The 24763-nt window shown below is 42.7% G+C and overlaps 2 protein-coding genes across 2 annotated transcripts; both read right to left on the reverse strand.

Moving 5' to 3' along the window:
* Nucleotides 1-13333: 13333 nt before the first annotated feature.
* Nucleotides 13334-14868, reverse strand: LOC135554682 (centromere protein X-like). The gene is made up of 5 exons (XM_064987102.1): nt 14785-14868; nt 14441-14492; nt 14242-14295; nt 13863-13951; nt 13334-13759 (listed from the first exon to the last, which is right to left on the reverse strand). Exons 1-5 carry the CDS (start codon nt 14866-14868, stop codon nt 13745-13747), a joined length of 294 nt encoding a protein of 97 aa, XP_064843174.1. The 3' UTR covers nt 13334-13744.
* Nucleotides 14869-20121: 5253 nt separating this feature from the next.
* LOC135554680 (heterogeneous nuclear ribonucleoproteins A2/B1-like) lies at nt 20122-24070 on the reverse strand. The gene is made up of 5 exons (XM_064987100.1): nt 23963-24070; nt 23587-23672; nt 23152-23247; nt 22621-22776; nt 20122-22021 (listed from the first exon to the last, which is right to left on the reverse strand). The coding sequence occupies exons 2-5, from the start codon at nt 23668-23670 to the stop codon at nt 22001-22003; spliced, it is 357 nt and encodes a 118-aa protein (XP_064843172.1). The 5' UTR covers nt 23671-23672; nt 23963-24070; the 3' UTR covers nt 20122-22000.
* Nucleotides 24071-24763: the final 693 nt, after the last annotated feature.

Below are 24763 nucleotides of genomic sequence, written 5' to 3' on the forward strand. Positions count from 1 at the left end.
AACCCTACCTTAATGAATGACATCAGCAGTACCTTAATGAATGACATCAACCCTACCTTAATGAATGACATCAACAGTACCTTAATGAATGACATCAACAGTACCTTAATGAATGACATCAACTACCTACCTTACTGAATGACATCAACAGTAACTTAATGAATGATATCAACAGTACCTTAATGAATGACATCAACCCTTCCTTACTGAATGACATCAACAGTACCTTAATGAATGATATCGAGCCTACCTTGCTGAATGACATCAACCCTACCTTAATGAATGACACTGCGTCTCAGTGCAAGAGGTGTCACTGCAGTACCTGATTTGAATTCAGGCTGCATCACATCCGGCCATGATTGGGAGTCACATAGGGCACAATTGGCCCAGCGTCGCCTGGGTTCGGCCAGGACATCAACAGTAGGCTGTCATTGTAAATAAGAATTTGTTCTTAACTCACTTGCCTAGTTAAATAAAGGTTAAATAAAACATTTAAAAAATAACTTAATAAATGACATCAACCCTACCTTAATGATACAAAGGACAACATATTGTAGCAACCTCATCCCAATGCCTAACAACCTCATCAAGAGGCTCGGATATCTTGGCGTGACAGTTGAGTTGACAGTTGCTGAACCTGGGTTTGTATCTTGGTCGGGCTACCCCCACATTCGCTATAATATTTATTTTGTTATTATCATAGATATTGGATTTTGAGTACATTATTCTGGAAAAAGCTTATTGAAATTCCCGTCTTTAAAGGCCCCTCTTGGGCCGGAGAAGAGGCCCTCAAACATAGCAGTCTGACGTTATCTCACTTAATATATATCTCTCTCTGTCTCTCTTTCGCTACTTGTTTCTGTAGAGAACAGAGCTCGAGGAGAGGCCAGGCATGGCTACTGCTGCTTCCATAACGTCAGTACAGCTCATGACGACCACCATCACACTAATAGCCACAGCCACGAGCAGGGCCTTTATCCCACGTGTGTCCAAGAGCAGTCATCGGGATTGGAGACGGATCCGTGTGTGTCTCCTGGTAAAAGCCTCCTTGCTCCGGAGCTTCTCCAATGCGCCTGGAATGGACTGTGTCTCAAATGGCACCACCTTATTCCCTACGTAGTGCACTACTTTTGACTAGGGCCCAGTAGTGCACTGTGGAGGAAAGGGTGCCATTTGGGATACAGACATGGGCTGTCGACACTCCCTAGCCTTTAATGTACGATCTTGAAAACCTTCAACTCATTACTCTCTTCCACGATCCTCCCCAGTCTCGTCCTAACTGCTTTCAGATGTTTAGTAATGCTGCCTTCAGATGTCATTAGTTCCACTAAGATGCAGAAGGAGAAAAGTGGTTGGGTAGCGCCACTACTTCACTACCATTACAGAGATCTTCCAAGAACACTTCAGTGGAGATTTGCAATAGTACTCAGTATTGGAGTTTGACTACAGTTAATGTTTATGCATCTCAAACATCTCTGGACAGTAGGCACAATCATTATATCAAAGGGAACTGTAAAGTTAACTGTCTCTGTGGAATCATGTCTTCTCATATAATACCACACATTGTGAATTGACATCTTTATGATTAGTTACAGTATCTTTGTGGCAATTGTAATGCAATACTTTACTTTACAGTTACTTACACATTAGGAAACTAAAGCAATAGTTTGACATATGCAGTGCATTGGGAAAGTACTCAGATCCCTTGACTTTTCCCACATTTTGTTACGTTACAGCCTTATTCCGAGTGGCTACAGAGTTACTCCCAGCGTCTGCCGACGTAACTCCCTGGACCCTATGATCACTTGGCTACATAGCGGATGCCTGCTGGACTGCTCATTAATCACGGTACTCTATTTGGTTTATTCTTTGTTTATCTGTCGGTCCCAGCCTCGAACACAGGTCCTGTGTGTAGTTAACTGACTCTCTCTGCCCATTGATCACCATTTTACCTGTTGTTGTTGTCTTAACTGATTAGCTGTTGTCTTACCCATTGTCTTAGCTAGCTCTCCCAATCAACACCTGTGATTGCCTTATGCCTCGCTTCATGTCTCTCAAATGTCAATATGCCTTGAATACTGTGGTTTAAGATAGTTATCATTGCTTTAGTTTACTGCGGAGCCCCTAGTCCCACTCAACATGCCCCAGATACCTCCTTTGTCCCACCTCCCACACATGCGGTGACCTCACCCAGCTTGACTAGTGCATCCAGAGATGCAATCTCTCTTATCTTCACTCAATGCCTGGGCTTACCTCCACTCTACCCACACCCCTGTCTGTACATTAAGCCCTGAATCTATCCTACCACGCCCAGAAATCTATTCCTTTTATTCTCTGTCCCCAATGCACTAGATGACCAGTTTTGATAGCCTTTAGCCGTACCCTCCTCCTTTGTTCCTCGGATGATGTGGAGGTAAACCCAGACCCTGCGTGTCCCCATGCACTCTCATTTGTTGACTTCTGTAACCCAAAAAGCCTTGGCTTCATGCATGTTAACATCAGAAGCCTCCTCCCTAAGTTTGTTTTACTCACTGCTTTAGCACACTCCTCCGACCCTGATGTCCATTCCGTGTTTGAATCCTGGCTTAGGAAGGCCACCAAAAATGACAACTACAACATTTTCTGTCAAGATAGAACTGCCAAATGGGGATGCTTTCCAGGAGTTAGCCTCTATGCACAGTTCTGTGATGCTCTGTGATGCTTTCCAGGTCTGTGCCCAAACAGTTCTGTGATGCTTTCCAGGTCTGTGCCCAAACAGTTCTGTGATGCTTTCCAGGTCTGTGCCCAAACAGTTGTGTGATGCTTTCCAGGTCTGTGCCCAAACAGTTCTGTGATGCTTTCCAGGTCTGGTGCCCAAACAGTTCTGTGATGCTTTCCAGGTCTGTGCCCAAACAGTTCTGTGATGCTTTCCAGGTCTATGCCCAAACAGTTCTGATGCTTTCCAGTCTGTGCCCAAACAGTTCTGTGATGCTTTCCAGGTCTTTAAAGAATTCATCTCTCCTGAAATAAGTCTGTCACTGTTTCCACCTGTTATGTTTCGACCCCCTCAGCTCCCTGCTGTGCCCTGGACACCATATGTGAATTGATCGCCCCCATCTATCTTCAGAGTTCGTTCTGTTAGGTGACCTAAACTGGGATATGCTAAATACCTCGGCAGTCCTACAATCTAAGCTAGATGACCTCAATCTCACACAAATTATCAAGGAACACACCAGATACAACCCTAAATCCGTAAACATGGGCACCCTCATAGATATTATCCTGACCAACTTGCCTTCCAAATACACCTTCGCTGTTTTCAATTAGGATCTCAGCTATCACTGCCTCATTGCCTGCATCTGCTATGGGTCCACGGTCAAACGACGACCCCTCATCACTGTCAAACGCTCCCTAAAACACTTCTGCGAGCAGGCCTTTCTAATCGACTTGTCCCAGGTATCGTGGAAGGATATTGACCTCATCCCATCAGTCGAGGATGCCTGGTCGTTCTTTAAATGTAATTTCCTTACCATCTTAAATAAGCATGCCCCTTTCAAAAAATGTAGAACTAAGAACAGATATAGCCCTTGGTTCACTCCAGACCTGACTTCCCTCTACCAGCACAAAAACATCCTGTGGCGGACTACACTCACATCGAATAGTCCCCGCGATATGCAACTTTTCAGGGAAGTTAGGAACCAATACACACAGTCAGTCAGGAAAGCAAAGGCTAGCTTTTTCAAACAGAAATTTGCAACTTGTAGCTCTACTTCCAAAACATTTTGGGACACTGTAAAGTCCATGGAGAATAAGAGCACCTCATCCCAGCTGCCCACTGCACTGAGGCTAGGAAACACTGTCACCACCAAAAAAATCCACGATAATTTCAATAAGCATTTATTTACAGCTGGCCATGCTTTCCTCCTGGCTAGCCCAAAAAAGGCCAACAACTCGGCAGCCCCGCAGCTACCTGTCCAAGCCTCCCCAGCTTCTCCTAAACCCATGAAACCCAGAAACCCATGTTCTGAAAGAGCTACAAAACCTGGACCCGTACAAATCAGCTGGGCTAGACAATATGGACCCTCTCTTTCTAAAACGATCTGCCGCCATTGTTGCATCTACTATTAAAGGTTCGTTCAACCTCTCTTTCGTATCGCCCGAGATCCCTAAAGATTGGAAAGCTGCCGTGGTCATCCCCCTCTTCAAAGGAGGTGACACTCTAGACCCAAACTGTTACAGAACTATATCCATCCTGCCCTGCCTTTCTAAAGTCTTCGAAAGCCAAGTTAATAAACAGATCACTGACCATTTCAAATCCCACCATACCTTCTCCACTGTGCAATCCGGTTTCCGAGCTGGTCACGGGGGCACCTCAGCCACGCTCAAGGTACTAAACAATATCATAACCGCCACCGATAAAAGACAGTACTGTGCAGCCGACTTCATCAACCTGGCCAAGGCTTTCGACTTTGTAAATCACCGTATTCTTATCGGCAGACTCAATAGCCTTGGTTTCTAAAATGACTGCCTCGCCTGGTTCACCAGCTACTTTCAGACAGAGTTCAGTGTGTCGAATCGGAGGGCCTGTGGCCCAGACCTCTGGCAGTCTCTATGGGGGTACCACAGGGTTCAATTATCGGGCCGACTCTTTTCTCTGTATATATCAACGATGTCGCTCTTGCTGCGGGTGATTTCCCTGATCCACCTCTACGCAGACAACACCATTCTGTATACATCTGGCCCTTCTTTGGACACTGTGTTAAAAACTTATTCAGGATAGGGGGCAGTATTCGGAAGTTCGGGTGACTGAGGTGCCCAAAGTAAACTGCCTGTTACTCAGGCCCAGAAGCTAGGATATGCATATAATGGTATTGGATAGAAAACACTCTGAAGTTTCTGAAACGGTTAAAATAATGTCTGTGAGTATAACAGAACTGATATGGCCGGTGTAAACCCGGGGAGAATCAATCTGGAATCTTTTTTTTGAGCTATCTGCCCATTAAAATGCTTGTTTATGGGAAAAGGAATACCTCCAGAATTGCAGTTCCTAGGGCTTCCACTAGATGTCAACAGTCTTTAGAAAGACTTTTAGGCTTTTTATTTTCTTTAAATGAGCTAGAATTTGTAGTTTTTCTATGTGGCTTTCATTTTGACTAGTCTTGTGGCGTGCGTGGATGAGGGCGCGCTCTTCGCTATTTATCTCCGGTAATGAACATACTATTCTCCATCTTAAATTTGATCGTTTATTTACATATTAGAGTACTTGAGGATTGATTAGAAACGTTGTTTGACTTGTTTGGATGAAGTTTATTGGGAACTTTTGGGATTCCTTTGTATGCATTTTGAACGAAGGGAACATGTGGATTACTGAATCAAGCGCACCTTAATTTTTTGGGATATAAAGAAGGACTTTATCGAACAAAATGACCATTTGTTATGTAGCTGGGACCCTTGGGATTGCAAACAGAGGAAGATCTTCAAAGGTAAGTGATTTATTTTATTGTTATTTCTGACACCTCTGCTTGTTTGGAAAATGTTTTCAATGCTTTTGTACGCGGGACTCTGTCCTCAGATAATCGCATGGTGTGCTTTTGCCGTAGAACCTTTTTGAAATCTGACAAAACGGCTGGATTAACAAGAAGTGAAGCTTTTAAACAATGTTAGACACTGATATTTTCATGAATGTTTAAAATTACGATTTTTGTATTTTAAATTTCCTTAGCGCCCCACCTATCCCAAAAAGGTTTTAACAAACATCCAAACGAGCTTCAATGCCATACAACACTCCTTCCGTGGCCTCCAACTCCTCTTAAACGCTAGTAAAACTCAATGTATGCTTTTCAACCGTTCGCCACCCGCACCCAACCCCCCGACTAGCATCACCAATCTGGATGGTTCTGACTTAATTAATATGTGGACAACTACAAATACCTAGGTGTCTGGCTAGACTGTATACTCTCCTTCCAGACTCATATTAAACATCTCCAATCCAAAATTAAATCTAGAATCGTCATCCTATTTCACAACAAAGCCTCCTTTACTCACACCACCAAACATACCCTCGTAAAACTTACTATCCTACTGATCCTCGACTTCGGCGATGTCATTTACAAAATAGCCTCCAACACCCTACTCAGCAAACTGGATGCAGTCTATCACAGTGCCCTCCGTTTTGTCACCAAAACTCCATATACCACCCACCACTGCGACCTGTATGTTCTCGTCGGCTGGCCCTCGCTACATATTCATCACCAGACCCACTGGCTCCAGGTCATCTATAAGTCTTTGCGAGGTAAAGCTCTGCCTTATCTCACCTCACTGGTCATGATAACAACACCCACCCGTAGCACGCACTCCAGCAGGTATATCTCACTGGTCATCCCCAAAGCCAACACCTCCTTTGGCCACCTCTCCTTCCATTTCTCTGTTGCCAATGACTGGAACGAATTGCAAAAATTGCTGAAGCTGAAGACTTATATTTCCCTCACTAACTTTAAACATCAGCTATCTGAGCAGCTAACCGTTCACTACAGCTGTACACAGCCCATCTGTAAATAGCCCATCCAATCTACCTACCTTATCCCCATATTATTTTTATTTACTTTTCTGCTCTTTTGCACACCAGTATTTCTACTTGTACACTCCAGTGTTAATCTACTCAATTGTAATTACTTCGCTACGATGGCATATTTATTGCCTTACTCCTCATTTGCACACATTATATAGTCTTTATTTTTTTCTGTTGTGTTATTGACTGTACGTTTGTTTATCCCATGTGTAACTCTGTGTTGTTGATTGTGTCGCACTGCTTTGCTTTATCTTGGCCAGGTCGCAGTTGTAAATGAGAACTTGTTCTCAACTAGCCTACCTGGTTAAATAAAGGTGAAATAAATAAATATAAAAATAATATTCTAAAAGGTTTGCAGAATTTTTTGCAATTAAAGGAATAAGTGGTTTGGGTGGATTTTTTCCTTTGACTAATCAATCAGGTACAAGGAAGGAGTGAAAACCAACAGACACTGCCTTCCAAGGAATGAGTTGGACACCTGCACTTTAGGAGAATTGTCACCTATACCTACCAAGATGTGTGTGGCTGACCCTTTTCATAGTTTAGTTTCTGCTGTGTGGTGCACTGCAGACATACACTCAAACACATCACTTTTAGGTTGCTAAGTAAAAATGGTTCCATAAATGTGCAGTGCTGGACATGGAATTGTCTAGATCTAATTCACTACCTAAAAGGGGCTGGGTCATGTTATGTTCTGTTAATTACTGATGCCCCCTTTAAGAATGGAGCACCCTTGGTCATGCGCAGTGTTGTTCTGTTATTCTGGTACTAACTTGTTTTAGTAAATGTGAAGCTCCAGTTCAACTCCTGGTATTCAGAGTTTCTTATTAAATAAATAAGTAATAAGAGCTAAGACACTACAGGTCAAATGCCAGGTGTTGTATCCTTGAGCACCCAGCAGGGCTGCTATGACTCAAATCCCCCCACTTTACATCCAGCTGTATATGTTAGCAGCAGTTGTAAGCCCAGTGAGTCATTAATCAGCTCTACAAATAAAGTGTGAGCTGCTGTACAGCTATGCTGACTCACAGTGAAACCATGCTGGCTAGGGCCTGTCCCAAATGGCACCCTAGAAAGCTCTCTCAGGTTAGAATAACCCACAGTCATCAGGCTCTCAGGTTAGAATAACCCAGTCATCAGGCTCTCAGGTTAGAATAACCCACAGTCATCAGGCTCTCAGGTTAGAATAACCCAGTCATCAGGCTCTCTCAGGCTAGAATAACCCACAGTCATCAGGCTCTCAGGCTAGAATAACCCACAGTCATCAGGCTCTCTCAGGTTAGAATAACCCAGTCATCAGGCTCTCTCAGGTTAGAATAACCCAGTCATCAGGCTCTCAGGTTAGAATAACCCACAGTCATCAGGCTCTCAGGTTAGAATAACCCAGTCATCAGGCTCTCTCAGGCTAGAATAACCCACAGTCATCAGGCTCTCTCAGGCTAGAATAACCCACAGTCATCAGGCTCTCTCAGGTTAGAATAACCCACAGTCATCAGGCTCTCTCAGGTTAGAATAACCCACAGTCATCAGGCTCTCTCAGGTTAGAATAACCCACAGTCATCAGGCTCTCTCAGGTTAGAATAACCCAGTCATCAGGCTCTCTCGGGTTAGAATAACCCACAGTCATCAGGCTCTCTCAGGCTAGAATAACCCACAGTCATCAGGCTCTCTCAGGTTAGAATAACCCAGTCATCAGGCTCTCTCGGGTTAGAATAACCCACAGTCATCAGGCTCTCAGGTTAGAATAACCCACAGTCATCAGGCTCTCAGGTTAGAATAACCCAGTCATCAGGCTCTCTCAGGCTAGAATAACCCACAGTCATCAGGCTCTCTCAGGCTAGAATAACCCACAGTCATCAGGCTCTCTCAGGTTAGAATAACCCACAGTCATCAGGCTCTCTCAGGTTAGAATAACCCACAGTCATCAGGCTCTCTCAGGTTAGAATAACCCACAGTCATCAGGCTCTCTCAGGTTAGAATAACCCAGTCATCAGGCTCTCTCGGGTTAGAATAACCCACAGTCATCAGGCTCTCTCGGGCTAGAATAACCCACAGTCATCAGGCTCTCTCAGGTTAGAATAACCCAGTCATCAGGCTCTCTCGGGTTAGAATAACCCACAGTCATCAGGCTCTCTCAGGTTAGAATAACCCACAGTCATCAGGCTCTCAGGTTAGAGTAACCCAGTCATCAGGCTCTCAGGCTAGAATAACCCATAGTCATCAGGCTCTCTCAGGTTAGAATAACACCAGTCATCAGGCTCTCTCAGGTTAGAATAACCCACAGTCATCAGGCTCTCTCAGGTTAGAATAACACCAGTCATCAGGCTCTCTCAGGTTAGAATAACCCACAGTCATCAGGCTCTCTCAGGTTAGAATAACACCAGTCATCAGGCTCTCTCAGGTTAGAATAACACCAGTCATCAGGCTCTCTCAGGTTAGAATAACCCAGTCATCAGGCTCTCAGGTTAGAATAACCCAGTCATCAGGCTCTCTCAGGTTAGAATAACCCACAGTCATCAGGCTCTCTCAGGTTAGAATAACACCAGTCATCAGGCTCTCTCAGGTTAGAATAACCCACAGTCATCAGGCTCTCTCAGGTTAGAATAACCCACAGTCATCAGGCTCTCAGGTTAGAGTAACCCACAGTCATCAGGCTCTCTCAGGTTAGAATAACACCAGTCATCAGGCTCTCTCAGGTTAGAATAACACCAGTCATCAGGCTCTCTCAGGTTAGAATAACCCATAGTCATCAGGCTCTCTCAGGTTAGAATAACCCATAGTCATCAGGCTCTCTCAGGTTAGAATAACCCATAGTCATCAGGCTCTCTCAGGTTAGAATAACACCAGTCATCAGGCTCTCTCAGGTTAGAATAACCCATAGTCATCAGGCTCTCTCAGGTTAGAATAACCCATAGTCATCAGGCTCTCTCAGGTTAGAATAACCCATAGTCATCAGGCTCTCTCAGGTTAGAATAACCCATAGTCATCAGGCTCTCTCAGGTTAGAATAACACCAGTCATCAGGCTCTCTCAGGTTAGAATAACCCACAGTCATCAGGCTCTCTCAGGTTAGAATAACACCAGTCATCAGGCTCTCTCAGGTTAGAATAACCCACAGTCATCAGGCTCTCTCAGGTTAGAATAACCCATAGTCATCAGGCTCTCTCAGGTTAGAATAACACCAGTCATCAGGCTCTCTCAGGCTAGAATAACCCAGTCATCAGGCTCTCTCAGGCTAGAATAACCCACAGTCATCAGGCTCTCTCAGGTTAGAATAACCCAGTCATCAGGCTCTCTCGGGTTAGAATAACCCAGTCATCAGGCTCTCTCGGGTTAGAATAACCCACAGTCATCAGGCTCTCTCGGGTTAGAATAACCCAGTCATCAGGCTCTCAGGTTAGAATAACCCAGTCATCAGGCTCTCTCAGGTTAGAATAACCCAGTCATCAGACTCTCTCAAGGTAAAATAACCCAGCCCCCCCCCCCCCATGCCTAATTTATTTACCATCACAATTACACACTGCTCTTCCCCTGTGGGCCATGTTCCAATTCCTTCTGTTTTGCTTCTTCTTTTCAAATGGAAGATCTATGCGTGTGGTCTCTGCAATGGTTTGGCTGACACACACAGAGACAAAAACACACTCATGCACGCACACTCCATTCAACTTTCCTCTGGCCTGTACCTCGAAGTCCCATTCCTCCCCTCCCCTCCTAACCAAACATCGCAGGACAGCAGAAGGGAACTTCAAAGTGTCCGGAGGGGGTACTCCTTTTTTCCTGCCACTTGTCATCATCCAAGGGCCTGGCTGCTCCCCTTATTACTCTAATTGCTTCCAACTGCTCCAGGAGCCTTTGATGGGGGGGGGGTGAAGCCAGCCAGAGAGCATGCTGCAACCACCTGTTGTTGCAGAGCCAGACACAGGTGGGCTGTAGTGCGGCGGTGCTGTATAGAAGAGGACTGCACCACTGGGGTGTATTCATTTATGCAAAACTTTCTGGGGTGAAGGTTCCCAAAAACATAAAGATCATCTGAATTCAATTGATATGCAATGTACAAACAATGACCTTAATGCATAAGACAATCATATCTGTTCCGCATAGTTTCTATCTAAATGTTCTGTGATGTTTCTTAGTCCTGAACATGGCCCCTGGTTTCTGTTTCTATTGTATTAAATATATATAAACATATTCAATACACTCCGTAATTATTGTTGTTTTGGCTTTGTACTCCATCACTCTGAATTTGAAATGATACAATGACTACGAGGTTAAAGTGCAGACTGTCAGCTTTAATTTGAGGGTATTTTCCACATTAATGTGGGCGATACCATGATTACGGATAGTCCTGAATTAATCATGATTAATGAGTGAGAAAGCTGCAAAAATATCACAACCCCCCAAGAGTGCTAACCTGCCATTATTGTAACGGTGTCATATTATTATTAGCATTTTTTTTTTTTGGGGGGGGGGGGGGGTTATGATATTTGTGCAGCTTTCTCACGCATTATTCATGATTAATTCAGGACTATACGTAATCATGGTGTCATCCACATTAATGTGGAAAATACCCTCAAATTAAAGCTGACAGTCTGCACTTTAACCTCAATACTCACGATTCATTCAGGACCGTGCATAATCATGGTCGCATCCATTAAAGTGTTAATAAGAAACATTCTATTCTTATTTACAATTAAAGTGACTCCAAATTGACACATTGTTTACCATTCACTTCTAATGGGCAGAAAATGAATCTGAAACAACCAAAACTAACAACAAATGCATCCAACAAGTTAGTCACAAGCTTTTGATTCCCTACAAAAAGGGGAAACTATGTACAAAAACCACTGTCATTTCAAAGCGGTTCACCTGACATGAATGAAAATACTCAAATTAAAGCGGCCCGTCTGCACCTTAACCATTAAAGCGGCCCGTCTGCACCTTAACCATTAAAGCGGCCCGTCTGCACCTTAACCATTAAAGCGGCCCGTCTGCACCTTAACCATTAAAGCGGCCCGTCTGCACCTTAACCATTAAAGCGGCCCGTCTGCACCTTAACCATTAAAGCGGCCCGTCTGCACCTTAACCATTAAAGCGGCCCGTCTGCACCTTAACCATTAAAGCGGCCCGTCTGCACCTTAACCATTAAAGCGGCCCGTCTGCAACTTAACCATTAAAGCGGCCTGTCTGCACCGTAAACCATTAAAGCGGCCCGTCTGCACCTTCACCATTAAAGTGGCCCGTCTGCACCTTAACCATTAAAGCGGCCCGTCTGCACCTTAACCATTAAAGCGGCCCGTCTGCACCTTAACCATTAAAGCGGCCCGTCTGCACCTTCACCATTAAAGCGGCCCGTCTGCACCTTAACCATTAAAGCGGCCCGTCTGCACCTTCACCATTAAAGCCCCGTCTGCACCTTAACCATTAAAGCGGCCCGTAACCATTAAAGAGGCCCGTCTGCACCTTAACCATTAAAGAGGCCCGTCTGCACCGTAAACCATTAACCATTAAAGCGGCCCGTCTGCACCGTAACCATTAAAGAGGCCCGTCTGCACCGTAAACCATTAAAGCGGCCCGTCTGCACCTTAACCATTAAAGCGGCCCGTCTGCACCTTAACCATTAAAGCGGCCCGTCTGCACCTTAACCATTAAAGAGGCCCGTCTGCACCTTAACCATTAAAGAGGCCCGTCTGCACCTTAACCATTAAAGCGGCCCGTCTGCACCTTAACCATTAAAGCGGCCCGTCTGCACCTTAACCATTAAAGAGGCCCGTCTGCACCTTAACCATTAAAGCCACCTTAACCATTAAAGCGGCCCGTCTGCACCTTAACCATTAAAGCGCCCGTCTGCACCGTAACCATTAAAGCGGCCCGTTAACCATTAAAGCACCCGTACCTTAACCATTAAAGCGGCCCGTCTGCACCTTAACCATTAAAGCGGCCCGTCTGCACCTTAACCATTAAAGCGCCCGTCTGCACCTTAACCATTAAAGAGGCCCGTCTGCACCTTAACCATTAAAGAGGCCCGTCTGCACCTTAACCATTAAAGTCTGCACCTTAACCATTAAAGCGGCCCGTCTGCACCTTAACCATTAAAGAGGCCCGTCTGCACCGTCACCATTAAAGCGGCCCGTCTGCACCTTAACCATTAAAGCGGCCCGTCTGCACCTTAACCATTAAAGCCCGTCTGCCCGCCTGCACCGTAAACCATTAAAGAGGCCCGTCTGCACCTTAACCATTAAAGCGGCCCGTCTGCACCTTAACCATTAAAGCGGCCCGTCTGCACCTTAACCATTAAAGCGGCCCGTCTGCACCTTAACCATTAAAGCGGCCCGTCTGCACCTTAACCATTAAAGCGGCCCGTCTGCACCTTAACCATTAAAGCGGCCCGTCTGCACCTTAACCATTAAAGCGGCCCGTCTGCACCTTAACCATTAAATTAAAGGCCCGTCTGCACCGTAACCATTAAAGCGGCCCGTCTGCACCGTAACCATTAAAGAGGCCCGTCTGCACCTTAACCATTAAAGAGGCCCGTCTGCACCTTAACCATTAAAGAGGCCCGTCTGCACCTTAACCATTAAAGCGGCCCGTCTGCACCTTCACCATTGTATAATTTCAATCCAAAGTGATTCCCAATAAGATCCCCGTATATGTTTTGTCAAACACCAGATCCTCCCCCAATGCTGCTGGAGTACTAGGTGTAAATTCCTATCACACAACTGATTACAATAAAGTGCTTTTAGGTTTACAATACATGTTTCCCCAAGAAAATAAGTGTCACAGACTGATGTAATAAAAAAAAAGCATGCAACAACTTTTATTAGTTAGCAATGGTTTCAAATCATTTCAAACAACAAACGGAGGCAAAACCACAGGGCAAAATGTACAGAGCTCATTAGAGACCGTGTGCAATGCAACTCAAAGGACTAATTACAACATAATATCCTACATGGGCTGAACGTAGGACCGGTGGAAGGGATCCCTCCCTCTCTCTCTCTCTCTCCAGCCAAGGTGCATGAATTAAGTAGATTCAGCCTCTCTTGGAGGACAATAGAAGTAAATAAAGTGCTTCTTTACATTTACAAACAAAACAGAAGCCTTGTTCTTTCCTTCCATTGTCCTCCAAGAGTTGGTCCATCTCTCAAATTCTGAATTGAGGACTGGATAGCTCTCTGGCTCCATCTTCTGGCCTGAAGTCATACTAGAAATCCAACAGCTGGGGAAGAAATGAAATGTTATGACTGTTGATTCTTATACTGTAATTCCTTGACAATAATAGGAGAGGATATTTAATAGAATTCATGGGTATATTTACACACCAGTTGAGGCAGGATCTTCTCAAAGTGTTCTATGTCCATTCTGTCACAGTCCTCTGCCTCAGCCTGTTTTATCGTTCTTTGTGCAGCTTCTGAGCAACAAAGAATCAGGGTCTGTATTCCTAAAGCAACTCGGAGTAAAGACTGCTGATCTAGGCACAGTTTTGCATTCAGCATTTTAGATCATAATGAATACGATTATATGGATAGGGGGACACATCTGATCCTAGATCAGTATTCCTACTCTAAGATGCTTTACGAATCCTGGCCCTGATATCTTTATCTCATATTGAAGTTATATAAACACCGTCATCTCAGCCTGTATAAACACCTCAATTGATTTCCATGTACATTACAGCCACAATCAATCGTTTGAACTTACCTTGAACAAACACATGTAGCATCTCTGCCATAAGGAGGACAGCATCGGCACCGACTTGAGAAAGACAAAGAAACAAAAGGTCAAATGGCGATGACTTAGTTAACAGCCTACAACTGCTGCTTCATTTGACTAAACATGATCAGGTCCAACTCCTTTCCAGGATAGTTACATTAAACAACTCCACGAGCTAGCAACTCGCCTTTAGTTTTCTCGTCCTTGAAGAAGCTTGACAGGAGTTTGCTTACCGTCTCCTAAAAAGAAAACCCATGATTCTGAATAACAGTATGCACGACAACAGTACGTTAAAGTTACTGTAGTGAACTGCTTCAAAAACAACTGCCAGTGTTGTCAGAAGTATCCAGCAGGCTGAAGATTTAGCGCGCTACCCCGCTGAATTAGCTCCATACTGTCTGCTCAGTCTAATTTGAAAATGAGGCTTATGATCTTGATTTAGTTACAAAATTAGGCTTGTGATCTTGCTTTAGTCGAAATTATGTGACTCACAACATATAACAATTAATAGTATCGGCTACTTTCTCTTACCTTTTTGAATGTGATTTCCGCGCTGCTTTCCGCCATTTTCAAGTTTTTGTCGATCAACGCGCTCTCAGCAGTGATTGGCTGCATCGAGTCCGTGATGATTTACGTAAAACGCATCGCGCAACGCTTCTATTCCAAAGGAAAAATAGTACCACATAGAAATGTGGAAAATAGTAAATGTCTTACGAAAATGTGTGTGCTTGCTCGTTTAAAGTGCATTTACAGTTTTAACAGATTAAACTATCCAAGCAGAAGATAAATCTCCTTCAACCAAACTCAATATCACTTTTGAAATACAATAAATAGCCTTTTTTATTTATTTTTTATAAATAGCCTATTAACTTATCGACAAGTTAACAAATGACATGTTGGATTAACGTCTCCAACTCAACCAACAATAAAAGTTAAAGAATGCTATTAGTGGCTCAGATGGAACTATCCAAGCAGTAGACACATCTCCTTTAAATGTTGATATGTGGTTGCCTTGTCAACCAAACACAATTCAATCATACTTTTGTAATACAGTAAAGAGCCTAAAGTTAAGGCTATCTTCCAAACTAATGTAAGAATAAACCTTAAATGAGTAACACACCCATAGTTAATGTAACTATACATTTCATCTTATGTAATCATATAAAGCGTGCAGGTTGAAGAAGCATACATACAGTAGGTCGTTGAAGGAAATTTCAAATGGCATTGATCACGTGCACTTTTAATGTCATTTCAACTGCATTCCAGGTAATTTGGTTCTGCTAATAAATTAAGCACAGTGATAACACATTAATCTGTTGTATAAATAAACAAAATATCATTGTATTCCCATTTGAACTTTGCTGTGGTTTTAAATGGTTGAAAGCGCAGTGATAGATATTTGGGTGACAACTAAACCAAAAATCAGACATTGTTTTTCCATTGGAATTTTGATGTGCTTTTAGATGGTTGAAAGCATAGTGATACAACATTGGAAATTCAACAAAGTTTTAGCTGTCTTTTTGAGTGGGTAATCGCATTGATTAACGCCTCAACCCAATACTACCCAATTATCCACGTTGAAAATATGTGGTGTTACCAGTGGGATACAGAGGTGAGTGTGTTTCAGTGTGTGTGTGTGTCACAGCAGCGGTTTTACCAGGTAGGTGTGACAGGGTTTGAATTTTATGTTTGCCCTTGACACCTCTTCTGACAGGTGAACCTTGTAGTGAAAGATCTGCATATCCACCTTCAGAAACACAGAAAAGTCACAGGGTTAGAGGAGAGAGAAAGAAAATATGAGAGAGAGAAAAGAGGTGAGGGATGGTTGAGTTTCATTTTACAGCCAATAGTACAATGTCTCTATTCCTGTAAAGTCCTAAAATAATCCACAAGACAGCTTTCCCAAGGACAACTAGTCAGATAAACATGCTGTATTAGAGGTAGGGAATTACACTGGCCAAAGAGATCACAGCAATCACAGCCACCAATTATCATACACCATCTAAAATATACACAGGAATCTAATTGTTTCTTGTTGTATTTCTTGCAAATTCATCAACTCAAAGTTCTCTCAAAGTCCAAACTATTTTTTGTATGTAGCCTAGTTTTAATGTAGGCCCATGAAGCTATGTTGGCCGACTGGTAAGATATAATGAGGATATTATAGCCTTGTGAAAATGGAATTCATTAGCTAATAACCAGCTAATTGTGTTGACTGGTGAATATCCCATGCATGTTGCGCTAAACAACCAGACAGGCAAATGACTGCTATAGTGGAGTTTCAGCACCATGGACAGAGGTCAATCAATCCCCCGCTAATCTGACTACAGTTAGACCTGTGCTCTCGCTTTTATTAGTAAATGTCTATTTCCTATTGTAGAGGAGAGTGGGGTAAGTCGAGCAACGTTTTTTTGCATTCAGCATCACCCCATCAAGGGAAACATAGTATTCTTTCTAACAAATATATTTGCATATTTTTCAGGATGATGTGTATCCCTGGAAATAATCAGAATTAATGTAAATATTACAGTTTTGAAAACATAGCTTGTTAAAACTTCTTGTGGCACAATATACCGCTTACCCAGGGAAAATTGAGCTGTGGGACAGGGTAAATTAAGCTGTGGGACAGGGTAAATTGAGCTGTGGGACAGGGTAAATTAAGCTGCTTACTTGGTGAAAATCTGTTTTTAGGACACAATGTAAAAACAGAGCGCTGGAGCTCGTCTGAGCGGTTGGGTTCTGTTTGATGTCATATTGATATGTTAAATAAATGTGTAATTCGTGATTCCGTCCAACCTACACATGAACCTGTTTTTAATTTGTTTTGTTTATTGTATATTAGCTGTGTTCTCCTTCACTTTAACCAGGCTAAAAATAGAGAATCTTGAATGATTAAGGTTTTATACTAATGGTGAAGGAGAAATAAAACATGTAAACTGTTATAGACTTATTTATTTTGCCACTCAACCCAAACTTTAACAACCCGTATGTGTGTTAGGCAGAGCACCCCATGCTCTTGTATAAACCTGGGGTGGCGTAGTGTGGCAGTTTGACTTATGCATTTGGTCTTTCAAATTAGCCAACAGTGGCATTTTCTGATGTTTTCAACGTGATTCTTCTTTGCTTTCACCACAAATGGGAAGAGAACAAAAATATTATGAACATGAACCAGAGAGCGCACATTGCTCCAAAAAATCTGCCTCTGCCCAAGTACACACAGGTGTGAAGAACTACATGTTAAGCTGTATCGGCCCTTACCCAGAATCACCAACCCACATGTTTAATGATCATGGTCACAGTATGGATAAGGTCCACATGGGGCAAAATACATGGATCCTTAGTGGTTTCTGAACACTCAGCATTTCATTAAAACAAACAACTAGCAACATCTGAAAGCTAATATGCCCTTTTAACCAAAACAGTAGAGCAGAGCTTCATATTTCACTACCTAACCAGTTTGTCCAGGGCCCATAGCCTATGAAAACCCAATTAGTACCATGAGCATACCACTGTGCATCCCGCCACTGGCTTGCCTATGAAAACCCAATTAGTACCATGAGCATAGCACTGTGCATCCCGCCGCTGGCTTGCCTATGAAAACCCAATTAGTACCATGAGCATAGCACTGTGCATCCCGCTGCTGGCTTGCCTATGAAAACCCAATTAGTACCATGAGCATACCACTGTGCATCCCGCCGCTGGCTTGCCTATGAAAACCCAATTAGTACCATGAGCATAGCACTGTGCATCCCGCTGGCTTGCCTATGAAAACCCAATTAGGCTTGCCCCGCCGCTATGAAAACCCAATTAGTACCATGAGCATAGCACTGTGCATCCCGCTGCTGGCTTGCCTATGAAAACCCAATTAGTACCATGAGCATAGCACTGTGCATCCCGCCGCTTTGCCTATGAAAACCCAATGGCTTGCCTATGAAAACCCAATTAGTACCATGAGCATAGCACTGTGCATCCCGCTGCTGGCTTGCCTATGAAAACCCAATTAGTACCATGAGCATACCATGAGCATAGTATCCCGCCGCTGGCTTGCCTATGAAAACCCAATTAGTACCATGAGCATAGCACTGTGCATCCCGCCTTGCCTGAAAACCCAATTAGTACCATGAGCATAGCACTGTGCATCCCGCCCAATTAGCTGGCTTGCCTATGAAAACCCAATTAGTACCATGAGCATAGCACTGTGCATCCCGCCGCTGGCTTGCCTATGAAAACCCAATTAGTACCATGAGCATAGCACTGTGCATCCCGCTGCTGGCTTGCCTATGAAAACCCAATTAGTACCATGAGCATAGCACTGTGCATCCCGCCGCTGGCTTGAAGCCAAGCAGGGTCTTTCCTGGTCGGTCCCTGAATGCTGCTGAAAGTGGCGTTGGAGGGCCAGTAGGGGGCACTCTTCCTTCTAGTCTTAAGATCAAAATCCCAATGCTCCAGGGGAAGTGATGGGGACATTTCCCTGCGTAGGATGCTCTCTTTCGGATGAGACATTATCGTGTGACCTTACTCTCTGTCACTACATATCCCATGGCACTTATCGTAAGAGTAGGAGTGTTAACTCTGGTGTCCTGGCTAAATCCGGGCGGCAGGTAGCCTAGCAGTTAAGAACACTGGGCCAGTAACTGAAAGGTTGCTGGTTTGAATCCCTGAGGTGACATCTGTTGATGTGCCCTTGAGCAAGGCACTTAACCCTATTTGCCCCTGTTCTGGATAAGAGCATCTGCTAACATGTACATTTCCATCATGGCACACCTAACCTTCCCCTCATTTCTAATTGGCATGTATCACTTCTCACCTATCCAGCTGTGGTGAGCATTCTGGCACAAATGATTGTCATCATCTGGAAAGGCACTATATAAATGGTGGGCCCTGTAAAATCTGTATTTTTTTTGTTGTTGCTTGATTCCGATTAGTCTTAATTCCAAATTCGTTTCCTCCATTTCGTTTAAGGTTTCCGTTCTCCCGTTTTTTTCCTTCATTTTATCAAGAAAAAACAAACAAGAAAAACAACGTTTTAATAGAAGACAACCAAATTGGACATGGTCGAAGCACACCAAGAGAGTCGTTAAGAGGGCACAACAAAACCTATCCCCCCTCAGGAGACTGAAAAGATTTGTCATGGGTCCTCAGATCCTAAAAGGTTCTACAGCTGTACCATCGAGAGCATCCTGACTGGTTGCATCACTGCCGGGTATGGCAACTGCTCAGCCTCCATCCACAAGGGTAGTGTGAACGGCCCAGTACATCACTGGGGCCAAGCTTCCTGTCATCCAGGACCTCTCTACCAGATGGTGTCAGACGAAGACCCTAAAAATTGTCAAAGACTCCAGCCACCCTAGACATAGACTGTTCTCTCTGCTACCGCATGGCAAGTGGTACCGGAGTGCCAAGTCTAGGTCCAAGAGGCTTCTAAACAGCTTCTACGCCCAAGCTATAAGACTCCTTAACATCTATTCATATGGCTACCCAGACTATTTTCATTGCCCCCCCCCCCTCTATCTATACCACTGCTACTCTCTGTTGTCATCTATGCATAGTCACTTTAATAACTCTACCTACATGTACATCTTACCTCAACTAACCAGTGCCCCCGCACATCGACTCTGTATCGGTGCCCCCCTGTATATAGTCTCGCTTTTGTTATTTTAATGCTGCTCTTTAATTACTTGTTACTTATTTCTTATTCTTATCTGTATTTTTTTAAACTGCATTGTTGGTTAGGGGCTCATACGTAAGAATTTCACTCAAAGGACTACACCTGCTGAATTCGGTGCATGTGACTAATACAATTTGATTTGATGTTCAAAGCAAAACAACATCAAGAGACCACTTTTGAGGTCTAGATTTCTTTTGCAAATGTTTGATTTTGGGGTGTATTTACCCTTTAATTCCAGTGTGCACCTACAGTAGCAAGAGGCAGTTTAGAAGTGTTTTTGAAGTGCACACGTGATGGCAGAGTTTGCAAAACAAATACCCACTGATTGATTAGTAAGGTAAGCAGAGGCTACTTTGTAGTTAACATCTAATTGCAAAGGTTCATGGGAAAGCCTTTCCATCTACCAGAAGACTTCTCATTAGAATCCTCACTAACAGCTACACAAAGTGGCAGGCTTGCGCACCACACATACAGACAAGGAATTCAAATCAAATCAAATGTTATTGGTCACATACACATGGTTAGCAGATGTTATTGTGAAATGCTTGTGCTTCTAGTTCCGACAGTGCAGCAATATCTGCAATAACACGTAATCTAACAATTCCACAACAACTACCTTATGCACACAAATCTAAATAGAGGAATGGAATAAGAATATATAAATGTAAATATATGGATGAGCAATGACAGAGCGGCATAGGCAAGATGCAATAGATGGTATAAAATATAGTATATACATATGAAATGAGTAATGCAAGATATGTAAACATTAAAGTGCCATTATTAAAGTGACTAGTGATCCATTTATTAAAAGTGGCAAATGATATCAAGTCTGTAGGTAGGCAGCAGCCTCTCTGTGCTAGTGATGGCTGTTTAACAGTCTGATGGCCTTGAGAAATAGCTTCCGTCTCCCAGTCCCAGCTGTGATGCACCTGTACTGACCTCTGGATGGTAGTGGGGGGGAACAGGCAGTAGCTCGGGTGGTTGTTGTCTTTGATGATCTTTTTGGCAAACCTGTGATATCGGGTGCTGTAGGTGGTGTCCTGGAGGGCAGGTAGTTTTCCCCCGGTAATGCATTGTACAGACCGCACCACCCTCTGGAGAGCCCTGCGGTTATGGGCGGTGCAGTTGCCGTACCAGGAGCTGATACAGCCAGACAGGATGCTCTCAATTGTGCATCTGTAAAAGTTTGTGAGGGTTTTAGGTGACAAGCCAAATTTCTTCAGCCTCCTGAGGTTGAAGAGGCGCTGTTGTGCCTTCTCATTGCCCTCTAGATGTTTGCAGAAAATATGAATCACTGATGCATTGTGTTCATTTCTTATGGCATGATAAACTTGGGCAAATGTATTAGTTTTCAATAGGCTACATTTTGTTGATACTTACTATAACCACTGGGCGGCAGGGTAGCCTAGTGGTTAGAGCATTGGACTAGTAACCGGAAGGTTGCAAGTTCAAATCCCCGAGCTGACAAGGTACAAATCTGTCGTTCTGCCCCTGAACAGGCAGTTAACCCACTGTTCCTAAGAAGTCATTTAAAATAAGAATTTGTTCTTAACTGACTTGCCTGGTTAAATGAAGGTAAAATATTTGAACATTGTTAAATTCTTCTTTAATGTCTGGATTCCGTCAGCGTTCTGCATATCGCAGATTTACAGGGCCCTATAAATGCAATCAATCAATCAATCGTTACTACTTATTGCTGTCACTATCATAAATACTTCTAGCAAACACACATTTTCTTTAGGAAATGTCCCTTTCTAGTAATATCTTTGGTTATTCTACTAAAAGTTAATGCAACATAGGCCTTATAATGTTCACAACATTGAAAACAATTGGCATTTCATTACAAATCAGTAAATCAAGGTACATAAGACATCTGAAAACAAATTGTTACAATCAAACCAAATCATAGAAAAAAATTAAAATCTACATTTATTTTTCAACAAATAATCCATGTATCCCATCCAAAATTGATTAAAAAAAATAATGTAGGTACAGTATCATCCGGCCTCTGATACATTCTCAAAGATGCTCAATTGATGTTGGTCACGTCTGTGGATAGACCTGGCTGGGATGACCTCAACCTTCTGGGTCATCCATCTATATGAAAGATTAGATTTTAGCATGGTAAAAAGAGTTGCAAAAACAGTGACTCGTAACTTCTGTTGGACTCTTGCATATGACTTGAGACTTGACTGTGTTTTAATAGTCAAGTATTGAATCAAAGTATATATATATTTTCTAACAAATTGACGTTTGACCTAGAAGAGTCTAACCTGCAACGCAATGTTACCCTGCATGGATCAGAACACACATTGTTTATGAAGAGAGAGACTTGAGATTTGACTCAGACTCGCCCTGTTGAGACTTAAGACTTGACTGCTGCTGAAAGACCTGTGACCCAGACAGTGACATATCGATAAGACTGGCTGCGTGTGCTGGATAAAAGCAACCTACACACAACCATGTCAACAACACTCATTAAAACATGTTTCCAATGTGTAATCACAACAACAACAAAAAGTCAGCAGATTGAAGTGAAAAAATATGATATTCTCTTATGTTGATGACTTTTTGCAAATCCAATCAGTTTTCCACATTGATTCAACATCATCATATTTACTTTTTTGGTTGATATGACATAGAAACATTGCTGATTCATTCAACAAGTCTTTGCTCAATGCTCTGTTTTGATTTACCTTCAGACTGACAACTCTCTTGGCCTCCACTTCCATGCCTCCTATATAGTGAGGACCCGCCCAGTCTGCCATATCTGCCTCCTCCTCAGAGGAAAAACTCACGTATCCCAACGCACTGGCACTCTTTGAGTCAGAGTCCTGTGGAGTCTTCTTGATCTGTTTTCAAAGGATGGACCATCACCATAACCAATAAAAACACCAATAATCCAAGAAAATACGTTGTTTTAAAGGGGTCAATCTGTAATAGCTACATCCATTTATGGACTTTTAAATTACTGATATACAGCCATTGACTCTTGAGGAATATAATTTATAAATACCTTGTGAGATTAGTTCAACTGTCTTACTGTCTTGTCCCATTAGAATGCTAAATATAAGCTTGTTTAACTCCACTGACTGCAGTGTAAAAAAGGTGGAGGGGTGGATGCTATGTTGTTTAAAACTACGGATTGCCCCTTTAAAAGGGTATGGTTTAGGCCTTATCCACGTGAGGCTAATATTACAATAATTGATATGACTTAATCAGCCTACCGTGCATGCTGTAATGCTGCCCCACTGTCGGAAGTAAGCTTGTAGGTATCCTTCATTTATGTTAGTACTGAGATCCTTAATGACAAGCCCGTGATCCTGTCCAACAGATACAAAATAAAGCCATTCATATTTTAATTTTAAAATGTTATCATGGTAAAGTAACTATATTGTGTGTCTGTAATAGGAATACTATGAAAAATACACTACATCCATTCATAGGCTACTAAGAACTACAGATATTGAACCTTAATTTGATAACGCTGTTGTTACAACAAATCAAAGACTTGATTTGGCATAACTAAAAATGTCCATTAATTATAATTCACATTTCATGTTGCTGCAGGATTATTTTCCTGCTGTGACAAACTGGTCAGATTAAGATCCTACACCTGTAAGTGTGTTTTAGGATGGTCAGAAAAATAAGTGTTTGTTTACCAGTTTACACTTTTTGGCCAAAGCGGTCCTGTTGTTTTTAGGGAGAGATATGTACACTCTCCTTTGAGGCTCCATTTTCTCCATAACTAGAGAGAAACAGAATAAATCAATATTTCATTTCATTTAACCCTGTGAAATGCTGTAGTCTTTGGATATTTGCTTCAGACAAAAACAAAACCGATCAGTGTAACTTCTATGCTTTATAAAATATATAAAAACATGTATCAGTCATAATTAACTTAACATGAAAATAACCTGTTACAGCAAGATACAACTAATATTTCCTGAGTAGACTTTATTTTGTGCAATAAAAAGGCCAAAATGTGATCTTTCACTAGTAGTATAATGATATATATATATATATTGTCTTACATACCAGAGGTCGTAGAGATGTACTTCCACCTGTTCGTTTGGTAGCCCTAAGAGCATTGCATAGGAAAACCCATCATAAGATATAAATCAACAGGTGGATTCGGGGAGGGTACAAGGTTTCTCTTCCTGCTTCACAAGATGATGCAATCCTACTCTTGGCTTTCTACAAGTTCCATGTTACTCATCCTGCAGCATAACTCACATACTACTGGATTGAGTTCCACAGAAATGTCTGAGTAAATGGGCATTGTTCACCCCTCCTTCCCTTTGTGATATGTCGCCTCCTAGCAATGAAAGTTAAGTAACAATCTAGGCAATGATGCGGGTCATCTTGGGGTCATGATAGGGGCTGCACAAAATGATTGATGTATTCTAATAATTGATAATGCTTATATTGTGTTAATAGAAGGGGAAGGGCTATAAAACCCTCCGCCACTACATTTATAGGGTCCTGGACCACAGATTAGCAATATATGCATTATAAGGTTTAACTTCTTATTGCTGGGGCAGTATTGAGTAGCTTGGATGAATAAGGTGCCCAGAGTAAACGGCCTGCTCCTCAGTCCCAGTTGCTAATATATGCATATTAGTATTAGTACATTTGGATAGAAAACACTCTGAAGTTTCTAAAACTGTTTGAATGATGTCTGTGAGTATAACAGAACTCATATGGCAGGCAAAAACAATATGGCGGATATCTTTTTGGCTTGTTTGGTCTCTGAGCGCCGTACTCAGATTATGGCATGGTATGCTTTTTCCGTAAAGTTTTTTGGGAAATCTGACACAGCGGTTGCTTGGAAATCTG

This window comes from Oncorhynchus masou, chromosome 14, assembly GCF_036934945.1.
Source record: "Oncorhynchus masou masou isolate Uvic2021 chromosome 14, UVic_Omas_1.1, whole genome shotgun sequence".
NCBI classification, from domain to species: domain Eukaryota; kingdom Metazoa; phylum Chordata; class Actinopteri; order Salmoniformes; family Salmonidae; genus Oncorhynchus; species Oncorhynchus masou.

Bases quoted from the DNA above. Each gene is read 5' to 3' on its own strand.
- LOC135554682 (XM_064987102.1), bottom strand. From the start codon at position 14,868: ATGCAGCCAATCACTGCTGAGAGCGCGTTGATCGACAAAAACTTGAAA. The intron at 14,296-14,440 runs GCGAGTTGCTAG...GTCTTTCTCAAG, and splicing joins CAAGGACGAGAAAACTAAAG to TCGGTGCCGATGCTGTCCTC. The intron at 13,952-14,241 runs GTAAGTTCAAAC...TTTGTTGCTCAG, and splicing joins GCTACATGTGTTTGTTCAAG to AAGCTGCACAAAGAACGATA.
- LOC135554680 (XM_064987100.1), bottom strand. From the start codon at position 23,670: ATGGAGAAAATGGAGCCTCAAAGGAGAGTGTACATATCTCTCCCTAAA. The intron at 23,248-23,586 runs GTAAACAAACAC...TCTGTTGGACAG, and splicing joins TGGCCAAAAAGTGTAAACTG to GATCACGGGCTTGTCATTAA. The intron at 22,022-22,620 runs GTAAATCAAAAC...TCTTTCATATAG, and splicing joins AGAGAGTTGTCAGTCTGAAG to ATGGATGACCCAGAAGGTTG.